Source organism: Cervus canadensis, chromosome 33, assembly GCF_019320065.1.
Source record: "Cervus canadensis isolate Bull #8, Minnesota chromosome 33, ASM1932006v1, whole genome shotgun sequence".
NCBI lineage: Eukaryota > Metazoa > Chordata > Mammalia > Artiodactyla > Cervidae > Cervus > Cervus canadensis.
In genome coordinates, this window is record NC_057418.1 from 29,270,728 (window position 1) to 29,283,337 (window position 12,610).

Here is a 12,610-nt window from a genome sequence, read left to right on the forward strand (position 1 = left end):
TCAGGTTTACCAGGAGATTGCGACTCAAGCAGAAGTGATGAAAGTCCTGCTGTTGGAATTGTTTGGAGACGGGGCATTCTTGGTTCCAGGGCTGGCCTTTGGGGCCTTTCCAGGCCTGAGTCAGGGCTGATGAGGCATCTGTGTGCCCTGTGTTTGTCCCTGCCTCGCTTTGCCCAAACAGAGGAGCTCACAGGTTTCCATCGCCTGTTAAGTGTACTTTCCTTGGTGCTTGGGACCCCACAAGTGAGCTCCTGACTTCCACTTGGAGAAAGAGGAGTTTACAGTATCCTTCCATATGTGCCCGTGCTCCCTGTCCCCCAGATCCTCTTAGGTTGTCTGATTATGTGAGGTTTGGGGGGTAGTAGAAATGGCAACCGACTCCAGTGTTCTTGCCTGGAGAATCCCAGAGATGGCGGAGCCTGGTGGGCTGCTGTCTATGGGGTCGCACAGAGTCGGACACGACTGAAGTGACTTAGCAGCAGCAACAGCAGCGTGCTCAGACTTCAAGGACGTGAATCTTGTTAAAAATGCAGATTCTGATTGAGCAGGGCTGGCCGGGGGCCCGAGACTCTGCATTTCCAGCAAGGAGCTGACGCTGGTGCCAGGGCCGCTGTTTCAAGGACCACACTCTGGATATCAGGTCCGGCAGATGGTGTGTCTGTGAATCACTAGTTCCGTTTTGCAGGTGTATGTGCTCCTGAAGGGAGCCCAGCTCAGGGGCGCAGGGGCTGTGGATTATGAAGGGGTCTTTGTTAGGCACTGGGGCCATTTTTCAGCCGGGAAGGTCTGATGAGCCGAGGCTAGAGGTCTCAGAAGCTGTAACAAGCCTTGAATGCCTGGGGAATCTGGGTCTCCCTTGTACCTGCTCTTCCCAGGCCGCCTCATGCCAGCTCTGTGGTTGGAGATTTGAGGTGCACAGGGAAGAGGAAGACAGAGTGGGGAATCCCCGAGTGAAGACTGAGAGGGACTTGGGAAGGGGGAGGCCCCAGGTGGACACTAGGCTGTCCCCAGTTGGCCAGGAGAAGCTGGTCCTGGAGGGTGCGAAGCTCCCGGGTCATCCCCCACCCCACAGCCCAGGGCGCGGTGTTTGGGCTCAGTGTGGCACCCGTGGAGCTGACCACAGCTGAGTCAGGCCCAGCTGCGTGGTCACGGGCTTGATTGCCTGAACCCACCATTTGGGGTGCTGTGTTCAAGGTCTGAGCCCACATCTGGAGTCAGATGGGGTCAGCAATGGACGTGGCTGGTGCATGAGGGAGAGGGTTTGGCATTTTTCTGGGTGGTTACTGTTCCCTACTGATAACTGCTTCCCGGTACAATCAAGTCCTGGAAGGAGATGCAAGCTCTTTTCCTTTATAGGTTTGGGTTTCTTCCTTCAAGGTTATGAGCCGTCCTCCTACAGGGGGTCAGGCCATTGTGACTACAACAGGGATTGTTTAGAGTTGCCTGTTTGGCGGTTGCTTTGACCCCTGGTGACTGATGGCAGCCATCACTGTGTGGCAGAAGACCCTGGAACATTCTGGAGACCTTCCCTTGATGCAGATTTAATACATGGGTTACTAAAGTTGATTTAGTGCAGATGTGAGAGTTGGACCATAAAGAAGGCTGAGTGCCAAGGAATTGGTGCTTTCAAACTGTGGTGCTGGAGAAGACTCTTGAGAGTTCCTTGAACTGCAAGGAGATGAAACCAGTCAATCCTAAAGGAAATCAACCCTGAATATTCATTGGAAGGACTGATGCTGAAGCTGAAGCTCCAGTACTCTGGACACCTGATGCAAAGTGCTGACTCATTGGAAAAGACTGATGCTGGGAAAAATTGAGGGCAGGAGGAGAAGGGGATGACAGAGGATGAGATGGTTGAATGGCATCACCGACTCAATGGACATGAGTTTGAGCAAGCTCGGGGAGATGGTGATGGACAGGGAAGCCTGGTGTGCTGCAGTCCATGGGGTCACAAGGAGTCAGACATGACCGAGCCGCTGAACAGCAACAAAGTTGGTTTATCAGCTCAATTTCAGAGAGGGATTCAGAAGAAGGGAAGGTGTTTTTGTAAAGTGATGTTTCGTGCTCATCATTCTCCGGGCAGCCCAGCGCCCTGGAGTGAGAGCTCAGACATGGCCCTGCTTCCTGGGGGGCAGTATGTCCTCAGTGCCCACGTGCCGTGTCGGGGAGGAGGCTGGCCTGAGAGCGGGGAGCGGCCTGCCGCTTGGAGAAGCTGCCTGGGATGTCAGAGCTCACAGCACACTTCTCCAGAAATGAGGGCGCTGCGTCTTTGATGAGGTCTCGGGGCAGGAATGGTGCTGCCATTTTAAATACATAGCGCACTGTGATCTAGATGTGCTCGCTGCCCTGTGGGGGTTCCTGCCTCCCAGCGGGGGGCAAGGTAAGGACCTCAGAACTGCACAGCGCGGGTCCCCTGGGTGAAGCGTGTAGAGTCTGGAAGCAACCTGAGGTTAGCGTACCACCCCCAAGCCCCACTCCCAGCCATCACCTGCTCAGTAAGCTCCCGTGGGTGTCGGGGAGGCGAGTGAGACCGAGAACCGGTGTGACTGTGTGCGGGTGCAGCTCTACACGTAGGGCCTTCAGCAGGAGAGGCTTGGGCTGGAGAGCACAGCTTCCATGCCACGCTGCCGCTTACTAGCTCTGTGACCTTGGGCAAGCGTTTCTCCTCTGTGCCTCAGTTTCTTCATCTGTAAAATGGGGTGAATGATAATGCCTGTACATAGGCTGATACAAGGATGAAATGAGTTGATTCATCCCAGAACACTTAGAATGGAGCTCGGTGCCCTTTCTAAACACTGGCTGTTATCCCATGAAGATCATCATGGATGTCAGAGACCCAGCACCATCCACTGGGTTTGGGGAGGAAGTACTGGAACTTTCAGTTTTATGTTCATCTCATCGTTTTTATTTAATTCCCATTGCTTTGTAATGCTCTCATCATGTTCACCTTGTAGGATCTGTATATAATTTAAATAAGCATGCACGTATTTAATTATTTTTATCATTTGTCATTTATCATTATTCTTTCATCATAAAATATGCTTAAATTTTTACCGAAGGGACTTATGTTCAAAAACTGCAGAAGCCACTGGTGTAAACAGAGGCTGCTCTGTGGTTCCCTGAAAGCCCGGCGGCTGGCTGACACCCACACCTGCATTCCAGCCTCTGCTGCTGACACCCAGGAGCAGCCGTTTCCCGCTGCCCAGGTGCTGGTGGCCCTGCCGTTTGGGGTGCCTCTAGAGCACGTGAACATCCTTGCTGCATGTCCTGAGTGTGGAGTTCACAGGGCGTGTGCAGTGCAGGAATACGGCCCCCAGGCGCCTCCCCTGCTTGCCATGGGCACTGTTTCCTGGAGGCTGTGAGGCGGCCCAAGTCACCGCGGGCTCTGTTTTGCAGGAACCAGCTGCTGCATGTGCCTCTGAGGCAGCACCAGGTGAACTGCTGTGACTGGCTGCTGAAGGTCATCTGCGGGGTGGTGGCCATCCGCACGGTGTACGCCTCTCACAAGCAGGCCAAGGCCTGCCTCATCTCCCGCATCAGCTGCGAGCGTGCCGGCGCTCGCTTCCACACCCGCGGCGTGAACGACGACGGCCACGTGTCCAACTTCGTGGAGACAGAGCAGGTCAGTGCCCAGGCCAGGCTGGGGTCCCCAGTGGCTCTGAGTGGATGCACCCACACTAATGTGTTTCCACTTGGGGTGTTGGGGGCAGTTTCTGATGAGCGTGGCTCCTCACTCTCCCAGGAGAACAGAAAGTGTCACTGGGGCTGTGTCTGCAAGGGTGGCCTCTGGTTTGCACGATGTTCTCTTTCTTGATTCTCTTCTCATGCTGGAAAAACGTTGCTTACCTGGGGTATTTTCAGCTGAAAAGCAGCAGGAATTTTTGCTGTGATCAGGAAGGGTGGTGGTTATTCAGAAAGCAGCTGATGGATGAACCAATAGGATTTGAAAATCTTTTTAAGACAAAAGTAAATAGATGAACGGGCTTCCCAGGTGGCTCAGTGGTAAAGAATGTGCCTGCAATGCAGGAGACGTGGGTTTGATCCCTGGATTGGGAAGATCCCCTCGCAGAAGGAAATAGCAATTCACTCCAGTATTCTTGCCTGAAGAATCCCACGGACAGAGGAGCCTAGCGGGCTGTAGTCCATGGGGTCACAAAAGAGTTGAACATGGCTTAGCAACTAAACAGGAAATAATAAAAGCAGATGAGTAATGGCAGGATGAGAGAAGAAAGTTTTTCATTCTTGATCTGCTGAGGCTTCATCCTAGAAGCAAGTCTTTGCATCTGGGGTTTGTGAAAGTTCCGTGTTGGGCATCAGTTGCTTTCAGCTCCAAGGGATAGTGTCATCTGTTTAATCTCTTACTGACTTCATTGCCGTAAATTCTGTTCTCATTCCCAGAGATGCTGTCCTACATCTGCTTTATTTATGTTTTTTGCTAACATGCGATTTGTAGGATAGTACCACCGTGTAGACTGGCAGTGGAATAAGTCATAAAGGAAAGCCCACGAAAGACGCAACAATGGTGTTGCCGTGCGTGTCAAGCTGCAAACAGCCCCTGTTTAGTTAGTGGAGATGTGACTTTGCATCCCCTCCTGCTGCAGCCGCACCAGGTGGTTCCCACCAGGACTTGAGCAGTTTAATTCAGCACAGGTTTGCGTCCCTGCCCTTGGTGTGTGAGCTGCACCTGCCTGGGCTTTCCGAGGGCGCAGTTCGGGGGAGGGTCCTCTAGGGGTCAGATGCTGAGGAGGAGGACCTCAGTCAGCAGCCCAAAGATGAGTGACAGGGGCAGTTTCTTGCCTGTGACTTCTGTTTTCCCGCTATCTGCTCTCCTGGACATAGATGACACTGGTAAATGAACACCTGCTTAAAAATGACAGAGGATGGGACTTCCCTGGGTGGTCCAGTGGCTAAGACCCTGCATGCCCAACTCCAGGGGCCTGGGTTCGATCCCCGGTCAGGGGACTAGATCCCACATGCCGCAACTATGACCAGACACACCCAAAGAAATATTTTTTAAAAACTGAAGAGAGGAAATGTGGCCCCTATCTCCTCTCTTATAACCATGAGGTTTTTTTTTTCATTTATTTTTATTAGTTGAAGGCTAATTACTTTACAGTATTGTAGTAGTTTCTGTCATACATTGACATGAATCAGCCATGGATTTACATGTATTCCCCAATGAGGTTTTTTTAGAAAACAAATGTTTGTTTTTGGCTGCCTCGGGTTGTATTAGTTGTGATGTGTGGCTCCTCACTGAGGCACGTGGGCTTCCCTGGACTTGTAGTTGTTTCTCTGTAGTTGCAGCATACTGGCTTAGTTGCCCTGAGACATGTGGGATCTGAGTTCCCCAACCAGGGACTGAACCCGCGTCCCCTGCATTGGAAGGCGGATTCTTAACCACTGGATCACCAGGGAAGTCCCTCAACCAGTTTTGTTTTGTTTTTAATTGGGGCCCCATCCACCGTGTCTTGTCAAGTAAGTCGTTAGGAAAACAACTGCTCTCTTGATCACTGTCTGTTCCTGAAAGACAAGACATTTAAACACTGAAAATGTCAAGAAGATGGTGGTACTTTCCTGGAGCTGTTGTAACAAGTACCACAAATTGCGGGGTGGGGTAAGTTGGGGGTGGGGGTGCTTAAAGTAGCTGAAATGCATTGTGTCTCAGTTTTGGAAGCCAGAGTCTGAATTCAGGGCCTGGGCAGGGCCGTGCCCCTTCTGGAGCCTCTGGGGGAGGGTCCACCTCTCCTCGTCCAGCTTCAGGTGGCCCGGCCGTGGCAGCATCGCTCCAGTCTCTGTCTCCCCGTCCACATGGTTCTTCTCCCCTTCTCAGGACACCAGGCAGGTTGGATGATGGTGTCCTACCCCAACCTGACCGTGCTTACCTAATCGTACCTGCAGTGACTCTTCCGTCCAAATCAGGTCACATTCGCAGTGCTGGGGGTTAGGACGTCAGCATATCCTTTGTGGGTGGGGGGACACAATTCAGTCCGTTGCAAGAGCATCATCTGACCTTAGCAGGTTAGGACTCTGCTTTAAATGCAGTACATTTAGCTATATGAGAAATCCCTACAGTCCTTGCTTTTCTCATTTCTCTACAGACAGGCTTTGGGCCTCTGCTGTTTGTTTCATCTAAGGTGTCTGCTGACTTGCGTTGGCCCCCCGCCTGCCCAGTTTCTGGGCTTGCAGGCAGGGACCTTGTCCCCTTCAGTACCGCGTGGTGGCCCAGCGAGGCTTTAGAGATGACCTCACCTGCCCCTCGGCTCCTGGTGTCTGCAGCCCCCCGGTGATTTCATTTTCACAGACCCAGACGGGGCAGGAGGTCGTGGGCTGGCAGCCAGGGCAGTTCCTCGTGGGGCGTGTCCATTTCAGGCTGCTGCGCATGGGCCCCGTGCTTTCCACCAACGGGAGGGAGGGGCCGGGGATGGTTCACACCACTGGGCCCCCCCCCCTCCAGCCCCAAACAGCCTGACCGCCCTGGCATGTGGGGGAGAAGGGGACCCCGGGGAGGAGTAGGTTCCCAGAGCCAATGCCAGGAGCATCCTCGTTTGCAACCGGATGTACATCCTGAGTTTGATCGTGAGCCTGCCGGCTGGGGACGCCACAGGAAGGAGACAGACCAGCTGGCCCCTCGTGGGCGGGCGTCTGCATCTCGGGGGTGTCTCCCAGGGTGAGCGGTCAGTGCTCAGCTGCCAGCCTCCTGCCTGGAGAGAGGTGAGAAAGACATCAGAGCCAGTGGGGGCAGGGGCAGGTCTGTGTGCTAGGAGGAGCCGGAGCGGAAGTCCTGCGGGGGGAGAGGAAGGCAGTGTTGCCTGCTTGCTGACCTGGCATTAAGAGAAATGGCAGGGTCTGAAACCCCACGTCCGCACCCAAGGGTGGCAGGCGGCAGCTTTGGGTGGTACTGAGCCCGAGGCAGGAAGGCGCTCTAACTCCAGCGGCTCAGCCCCTTGTGATGCCAGCGGGTCACCTCCAGCCTGTGTCCCCTGCTAACGGGCTGGGGGGTGTCAGCCCCTAGCCGTCAGGGAGGGGTCTCCCATAGCAGACGCCCGAGGGCGCTTTATGGGCCGCGGTGCCCCCGTCGTCCAGCCAAGGGATGGGGCGAGATGGAGCCGGCTGGAACCCTGACGCAGAGACTCTCAGTAGCAAATGGGCTTCTCCTGAGTCAGGCTCTCGGGAAGCCAGAAAAGGGAGGTGTTTTCAAACCACCCACTCCTGCCTTTTATGTTTTTTCCCTCAGAGGAAAGAACAATCTTTCTCCATCAAGGCGGGCTGTGTGTGTGTGTGCGCTTTGTGGGTAGGGGGCTTTTGTGGGGGGTACGGGGGGCATGCCGGCATATGTATGCTGTGATGTGCTTGTGTGCACACGTGTATACGTTGAGTGCACATTTGTGCTCTGGACGCGCATCAGCGTGTAGGCGTGGATGGCGTCTTGGTCTCCCTGGAGGCAGGGAGGAAGGGTCGGGAGTCTTGGCTGCTCAGCTGAAGGACCTGCCCAGTGGGTGTGCTCTGCCACTGTGACTCAGCCCAGAAAGTCCCCTCATATACCCCAAGAAAGCAAAAGCTAAAGATAAATATTTGGCTCGTGAAGATAAGGCCACTAATTAATCAGGGAGGTTGGGAGGGACGTGAGGACAGACCTGGAAAGAACTGGTTTGCAAACACCTCATCCTGCAACAGAAGTTCAGCCGAAAGCCTTTTAGAGAAAAGCATCAGAACCAGCAGCGAGTCTTCCTGCTGTCCCTTTCTCTTGGGAGTTGTTGGGCCGCTGTTCCCACCTCTCTGTGAAAGAGGGCATGCAGGTGCCAGGTCTGGGGTCCCAGGCCTGGCCTTGAGCCACACTCCGCTGTGACTCCCCCTCCCTCTTCCCGCCTGCTCTGCGGCACCCCCACCTCTGTCTGTCCCCCCCACCCCAGATTCCCTCTCCTGCCTGCATCCTGACCCCTGCCTGACTAGCTCCCTCCCCTGCGGAGCCTCGTCCATACCTCTCTGACCACGTGACAAGGGAAACTGAGGCTGGAGGTGGTTAAAGAACACAGCCAGGGTCGCCCCGCTGGTCGGATGAGCATGGGACCCAGGTTGGCCGTGACCCAGAGCCCGCAAGCTCACCTGTGTTCACCCTTCACCTTGCCACCCCTCCTCTCTGCCAAGTGTCCGCTGTTATCTTTGTGAAGCCAGGCTACAGGTGTTGAATCTTCGCTAGTGTCAACACCTGTGTTCTTTCGCCCAGAAAGGAAAGCCCTGCAAATCCATCACTACTAGGTGACAATCCGGGTTGTCCTGTCACCTTGGAAACCAAGAGGCGGGTGTTCCTGATGACAGGATGGGCCACAGAGCGAGGTATTTTCATGCCGGAGGAGGAATGGAGGAATCTGGAGGCATCTTTCCTTCCTGCCCCAGGCGTGGGGTCTGCAGTGCTGGGACTGCCTGTCGGGGGTTTTCCTGAAGCTGGTTCTGTGCGAGTTCCAGCTCAGGAAGGGCATGGTCTAACTCTGGAAGTAGTGCTTTTAGCGCTTGTTAAATAAAGTGAGGGTGACTTAATGGTAAAGAATCTGCCTGCCAGAGCAGGAGACACGGGTTCGATCGCTGCATTGGGAAGATCCTCTGAAGAAGGAAATGGCAACCCTCTCCAGTTTTCTTGCCTGGGAAATCCCATGGACCAAGGTGCCGGGAGGACTACAGCCCATGGGGTTGAAGAGAGTCAGACACGACTCAGGGACTAAAATAACAACAAAATAAAGTGAAGAATAATAGTGTCCTTGAAAGCGAAAGTGTTAGTAGTTCAGTCATGTCCAACTCTTTGGGACCCCGGGGACTGTAACTTGCCAGGCTCCTCTGTGCATGGAATTCTCCCAGAAAGAATACTGGAGTGGGTTGTCATTCCCTCCTCCAGGAGATCTTCCCGACCCAGGGATCGAACCCAGGTCTCCTGCACTGCAGGCAGATTCTTTACCATCTGAGCCACCAGGGAAGTCCTTAGCATACACCAAATCCTGGGCTCTGTTACGAGTTTCCTTTACATGGAGATGTTGGCCAAATTGGTGATCTCTCAAGAGTCTGGACGTGTGTGTGGTTGTATGCATTTAATTTCCTTGTAGCCAACAGCACCTTAAACAGCCTGCTGACTTTCTTCTGCTTTTGTCAGTAAAACAGTGGCTGGTAACCCTCTTGCTGATGATCAGTATCTGGAAACAGACAGGTTCTTAACCCAGTGCATTTTTTCCTTTGGAGATTAAGGGATAGAGTTTCAGCCCAACCTAATGACGACCAGGCTCATGTGGTTCCTGTAGTCCAGGGAACCTTCACGTCTAATGTTCAGGTCCTCCACTGCAGAATTACTAATGCATGTGTGATCTGAGTGTGATCTAGCCGCATGGAAAGCTACTCTGTGAGGGAGCAGACCGGTAAGAAATGGAAAGGGCCAGCAGCATCGCCTGGGCCGGCCCTGCCAGGCCAGGGTAGAGTTACCCAGATAAAGGGCAGCATCTGATAGCTGCCGCGGCCTCCCCCTCGTGATGCTCAGCACCGTACTTTTTGTCCTTTTAGACCTCCCTGGTGCTAGAGCGTCCGTGGGGGCCAGCAGGCAGGTGAAGAGCTGGTACGCCCTGAAGGAACTGTGTGCAGTGGGGGTTGGGGGGAGATACTTTAACTTGTAAGAATCGTCTGTGTCCTGCAGGTGCTGGCACCCTGGAAGCTTATGGAAGGGGTGTGTGTGTGTGTCTGTGTGTGTGTAAGCTTGTGGAAGGGGTGTGTGGGGGGGGGAAGCTTGTGGAAGGAGTGTGTGTGTGTGTAAGCTTGTGGAAGGGGTGTGTGTGTGTGTGTAAGCTTGTGGAAGGGGTGTGTGTGTGTGTAAGCTTGTGGAAGGGGTGTGTGTGTGTGTGTAAGCTTGTGGAAGGGGTGTGTGTGTAAGCTTGTGGAAGGGTGTGTGTGTGTGTGTAAGCTTGTGGAAGGTGTGTGTGTGTAAGCTTGTGGAAGGGGTGTGTACACGTGGAAGCTTGTGGAAGGGATGTGTATGCAAGCTTGTGGAAGGGGTGTGTGTGTGTGTGAGCTTGTGGAAGGGGTGTGTGTGTGCGTGGAAGCTTGTGGAAGGGACGTGTATGCAAGCTTGTGGAAGGGGTGTGTGTGTGTGAGCTTGTGGAAGGTGTGTGTGTGTGTGTGTGTAAGCTTGTGGAAGGAGTGTGTGTGTGTGGACTCCGTGACATGGTTAGGAGCACAGCGGCGTGGGGCCAGGACCGACTGTGAGGTCAGGTCAAGTCTGGACTCGCGTGGTCAGATGCTGCCAGCCGGGCTTTGCGCCGCCGCTGGTTCCTTTCATTTCCTCTGGTCCTCTTCCAGTGGCGCCTGCTGCTTGGCCAGCTGACTGGCTGGCAGTCGAGGGCTTCCAGGAAGGTCTTAGTTAAGTCCCAGAGCCCGTCTGCTTTTGTTCCTGAACCTGCTGGGGAGGGGACTGCGGGGCTTTTTGGGGAAGGTGGGTCAGGTTGTGGGGATTCCCATCCGTCCTTGGAGGCTGGGGGTTGGCCAGCAGGCCCATGAGTTGGGCTGGCCTGCAGGGCGGGGAGCGGCTCGGCCAGGCGGGGTGAGGGGCAGAGGGCGCCCCAGCCCGCGGCTGCCCTTCGCTCTGGCTGGTGTCAGGTCTCAGCAGCCGGATCCCGTTACCTGGCCCCAGGACATTCACTTTCATTGAAGAATACCTCTCCCCTTCTGTCTCCCTGCGGTGCAGACGATTTACATGGATGATGGCGTGTCATCTTTTGTCCAGATCAGAGGCTCTGTTCCGCTGTTTTGGGAGCAGCCTGGGCTTCAGGTAAGTGATCAGAAAGCCTGTCTGGGCGTGTCCTTGTTCACCTGCTCTTGCACACCGGTGTGGGTTGTTTCGTCGCATTTCTTTCCTGGCACGGTTTCAGGTCTTTCTCCCCAGCCCAGCTGGATTGAGCTGAGCTGTCAGTGTGTGTGCACATATGCGTGTGAGCATTGCACATGTGTGTGGTGTTGCACAGAGATGCTGTATATATTGTGTGATTTTTCCCACCTCGAGCTCCCTGATGACACTGGTGAGGTGGGAGTTCTCTGTGGGTAAGTGGACCACGTCGTGTGATTGCTGTTCCCTTCACTCAGACCCCAGTTCAGTGCGTTGAGAACGTGGCCTGCGATGTCCTTTGAGACCTGTGACCCTCCTGGGAAGCTTTGGAAGGTTTTGGGGGCGCCAGCGGCTGTGCGGCAGGTCTGGCGTTTGGAGGTGCCTGTTGCTGGGCCACGTGAGAACTGCACACAGGTTTCTCATGATTTCTAAAAATTCCCCTCACTGTCCCACACGGGGCTCTAGGCGGTGCCAGGGCTGTTTGGCCTTGTGTCTCCTGGGAAGTGTTCAGGGTGTAAGGCCAAGTACACATTTGTCGTCAACCGAACAGCACACAGCCCCATTGAGTGAGTTCCTACCCGGGAGGGTCTGGGCCATGTGGACCTGAGATCCCTCCATGCCAATCCCCCTGGACCTTCCTCCCGGGCCAGAGGGGACGTGGGTGCCCTCAGGAGACCCCTGTGCCCGGCTTCCATGGCCTTGGCCCTTCTTCCCGAGGGCTCGAGGCCCAGGGCCACCTTCCAGGTCCTTGGGAGCGCTGGACACACTGGGTCTCACCGCCCTTGACCTGACCTGGCCTCAGCTATGGGCACCTTGCCCTCACGTTGTCATCGGCAGTTGGCAGCCGTGGAGAGGAAGCTTGTCCACCCTTTGGGGAGACAGGTGGGCGAATGTCTTACGTGGGGCTCTGAGTTCTTTGGAAAAAGCTCTGAGAACGTACAGTTTCTCCAATAGAAAGGAACACCTAAGACGCATGCGGCAGCTGGTGGCTTTAAGTGGCTGCAGAGAAAGGCACTCCCGAGGACGGATGGAGTGTTCTCTGGAGCCCGTCCCGAGAGAGCTGTGTTTTTAAACAGCTCAGCTGAGATATAATTTACACAGAGAAACCCAGAGAAGCCTGTGAAGTGTGCAGTTCTCTGGGTTTTAGTCCATTTACAGAGTTGTGTAACCGTCACCGTGGTCTAATTTTAGAACACATTCTTCACCACCGAGAAAACCCTGCGCCCATCAGTGGTCACTCCCCATTCCCTCCAGCCCTACCCAAGGCCTCGACAACCACTCATCTATTTTTTGTCTCTATGATTTGCCTATTCTAGACATTCTAAAAGGGGTTTTGAAGTTTAATTTTCTTTAGATGTGGAGTTTTCCTGCGGGTGGTGGTGGTTATGAGAGCATCTTAGAATTTGGGAAGGACCTTTAGAAATTCATCTGTTTCAGCCTCTCACCCAGTTTGGGGTTCCTCTTCCAGGCTCGAGGTCATGATTTGGGATGGCTCCATCATCATCATCATCATTATTAGTTAGTTTCTCCTTGCCTTGCATAGTTGCCACACGAAGTCTGCATCCTCGGACCTTCATGGTCCCCCTTTCTCCACTTCATCTTCTCCAGGACCCTCCTTCACCCTCTCTGTCTGTTCTAGGACTCTCCACGCTCTGGTCTCCCTCTCCTGAAAACAAAGCTTGTCATTCCCTTTAATTTCAGTCTTCACGTTGAACCCGCAGATGCTCTAGATGCAGCCTGACCCTGCCATGGAGCAAC

General features: G+C 54.2%; 1 protein-coding gene across 4 annotated transcripts in view; it reads left to right on the plus strand.

Moving 5' to 3' along the window:
• SYNJ2 (synaptojanin 2) overlaps positions 1-12,610 on the plus strand; it is a 108,025-nt gene that overhangs the window by 45,500 nt on the left and 49,915 nt on the right. For all 4 annotated transcript variants that reach the window (XM_043457025.1, XM_043457026.1, XM_043457023.1 and 1 more), the window contains exons 4-5: positions 3,397-3,622; positions 10,715-10,798. In XM_043457025.1, the coding sequence (XP_043312960.1) occupies positions 3,397-3,622; positions 10,715-10,798 (310 nt within the window). The remainder of the gene's footprint in view (positions 1-3,396; positions 3,623-10,714; positions 10,799-12,610) is intronic.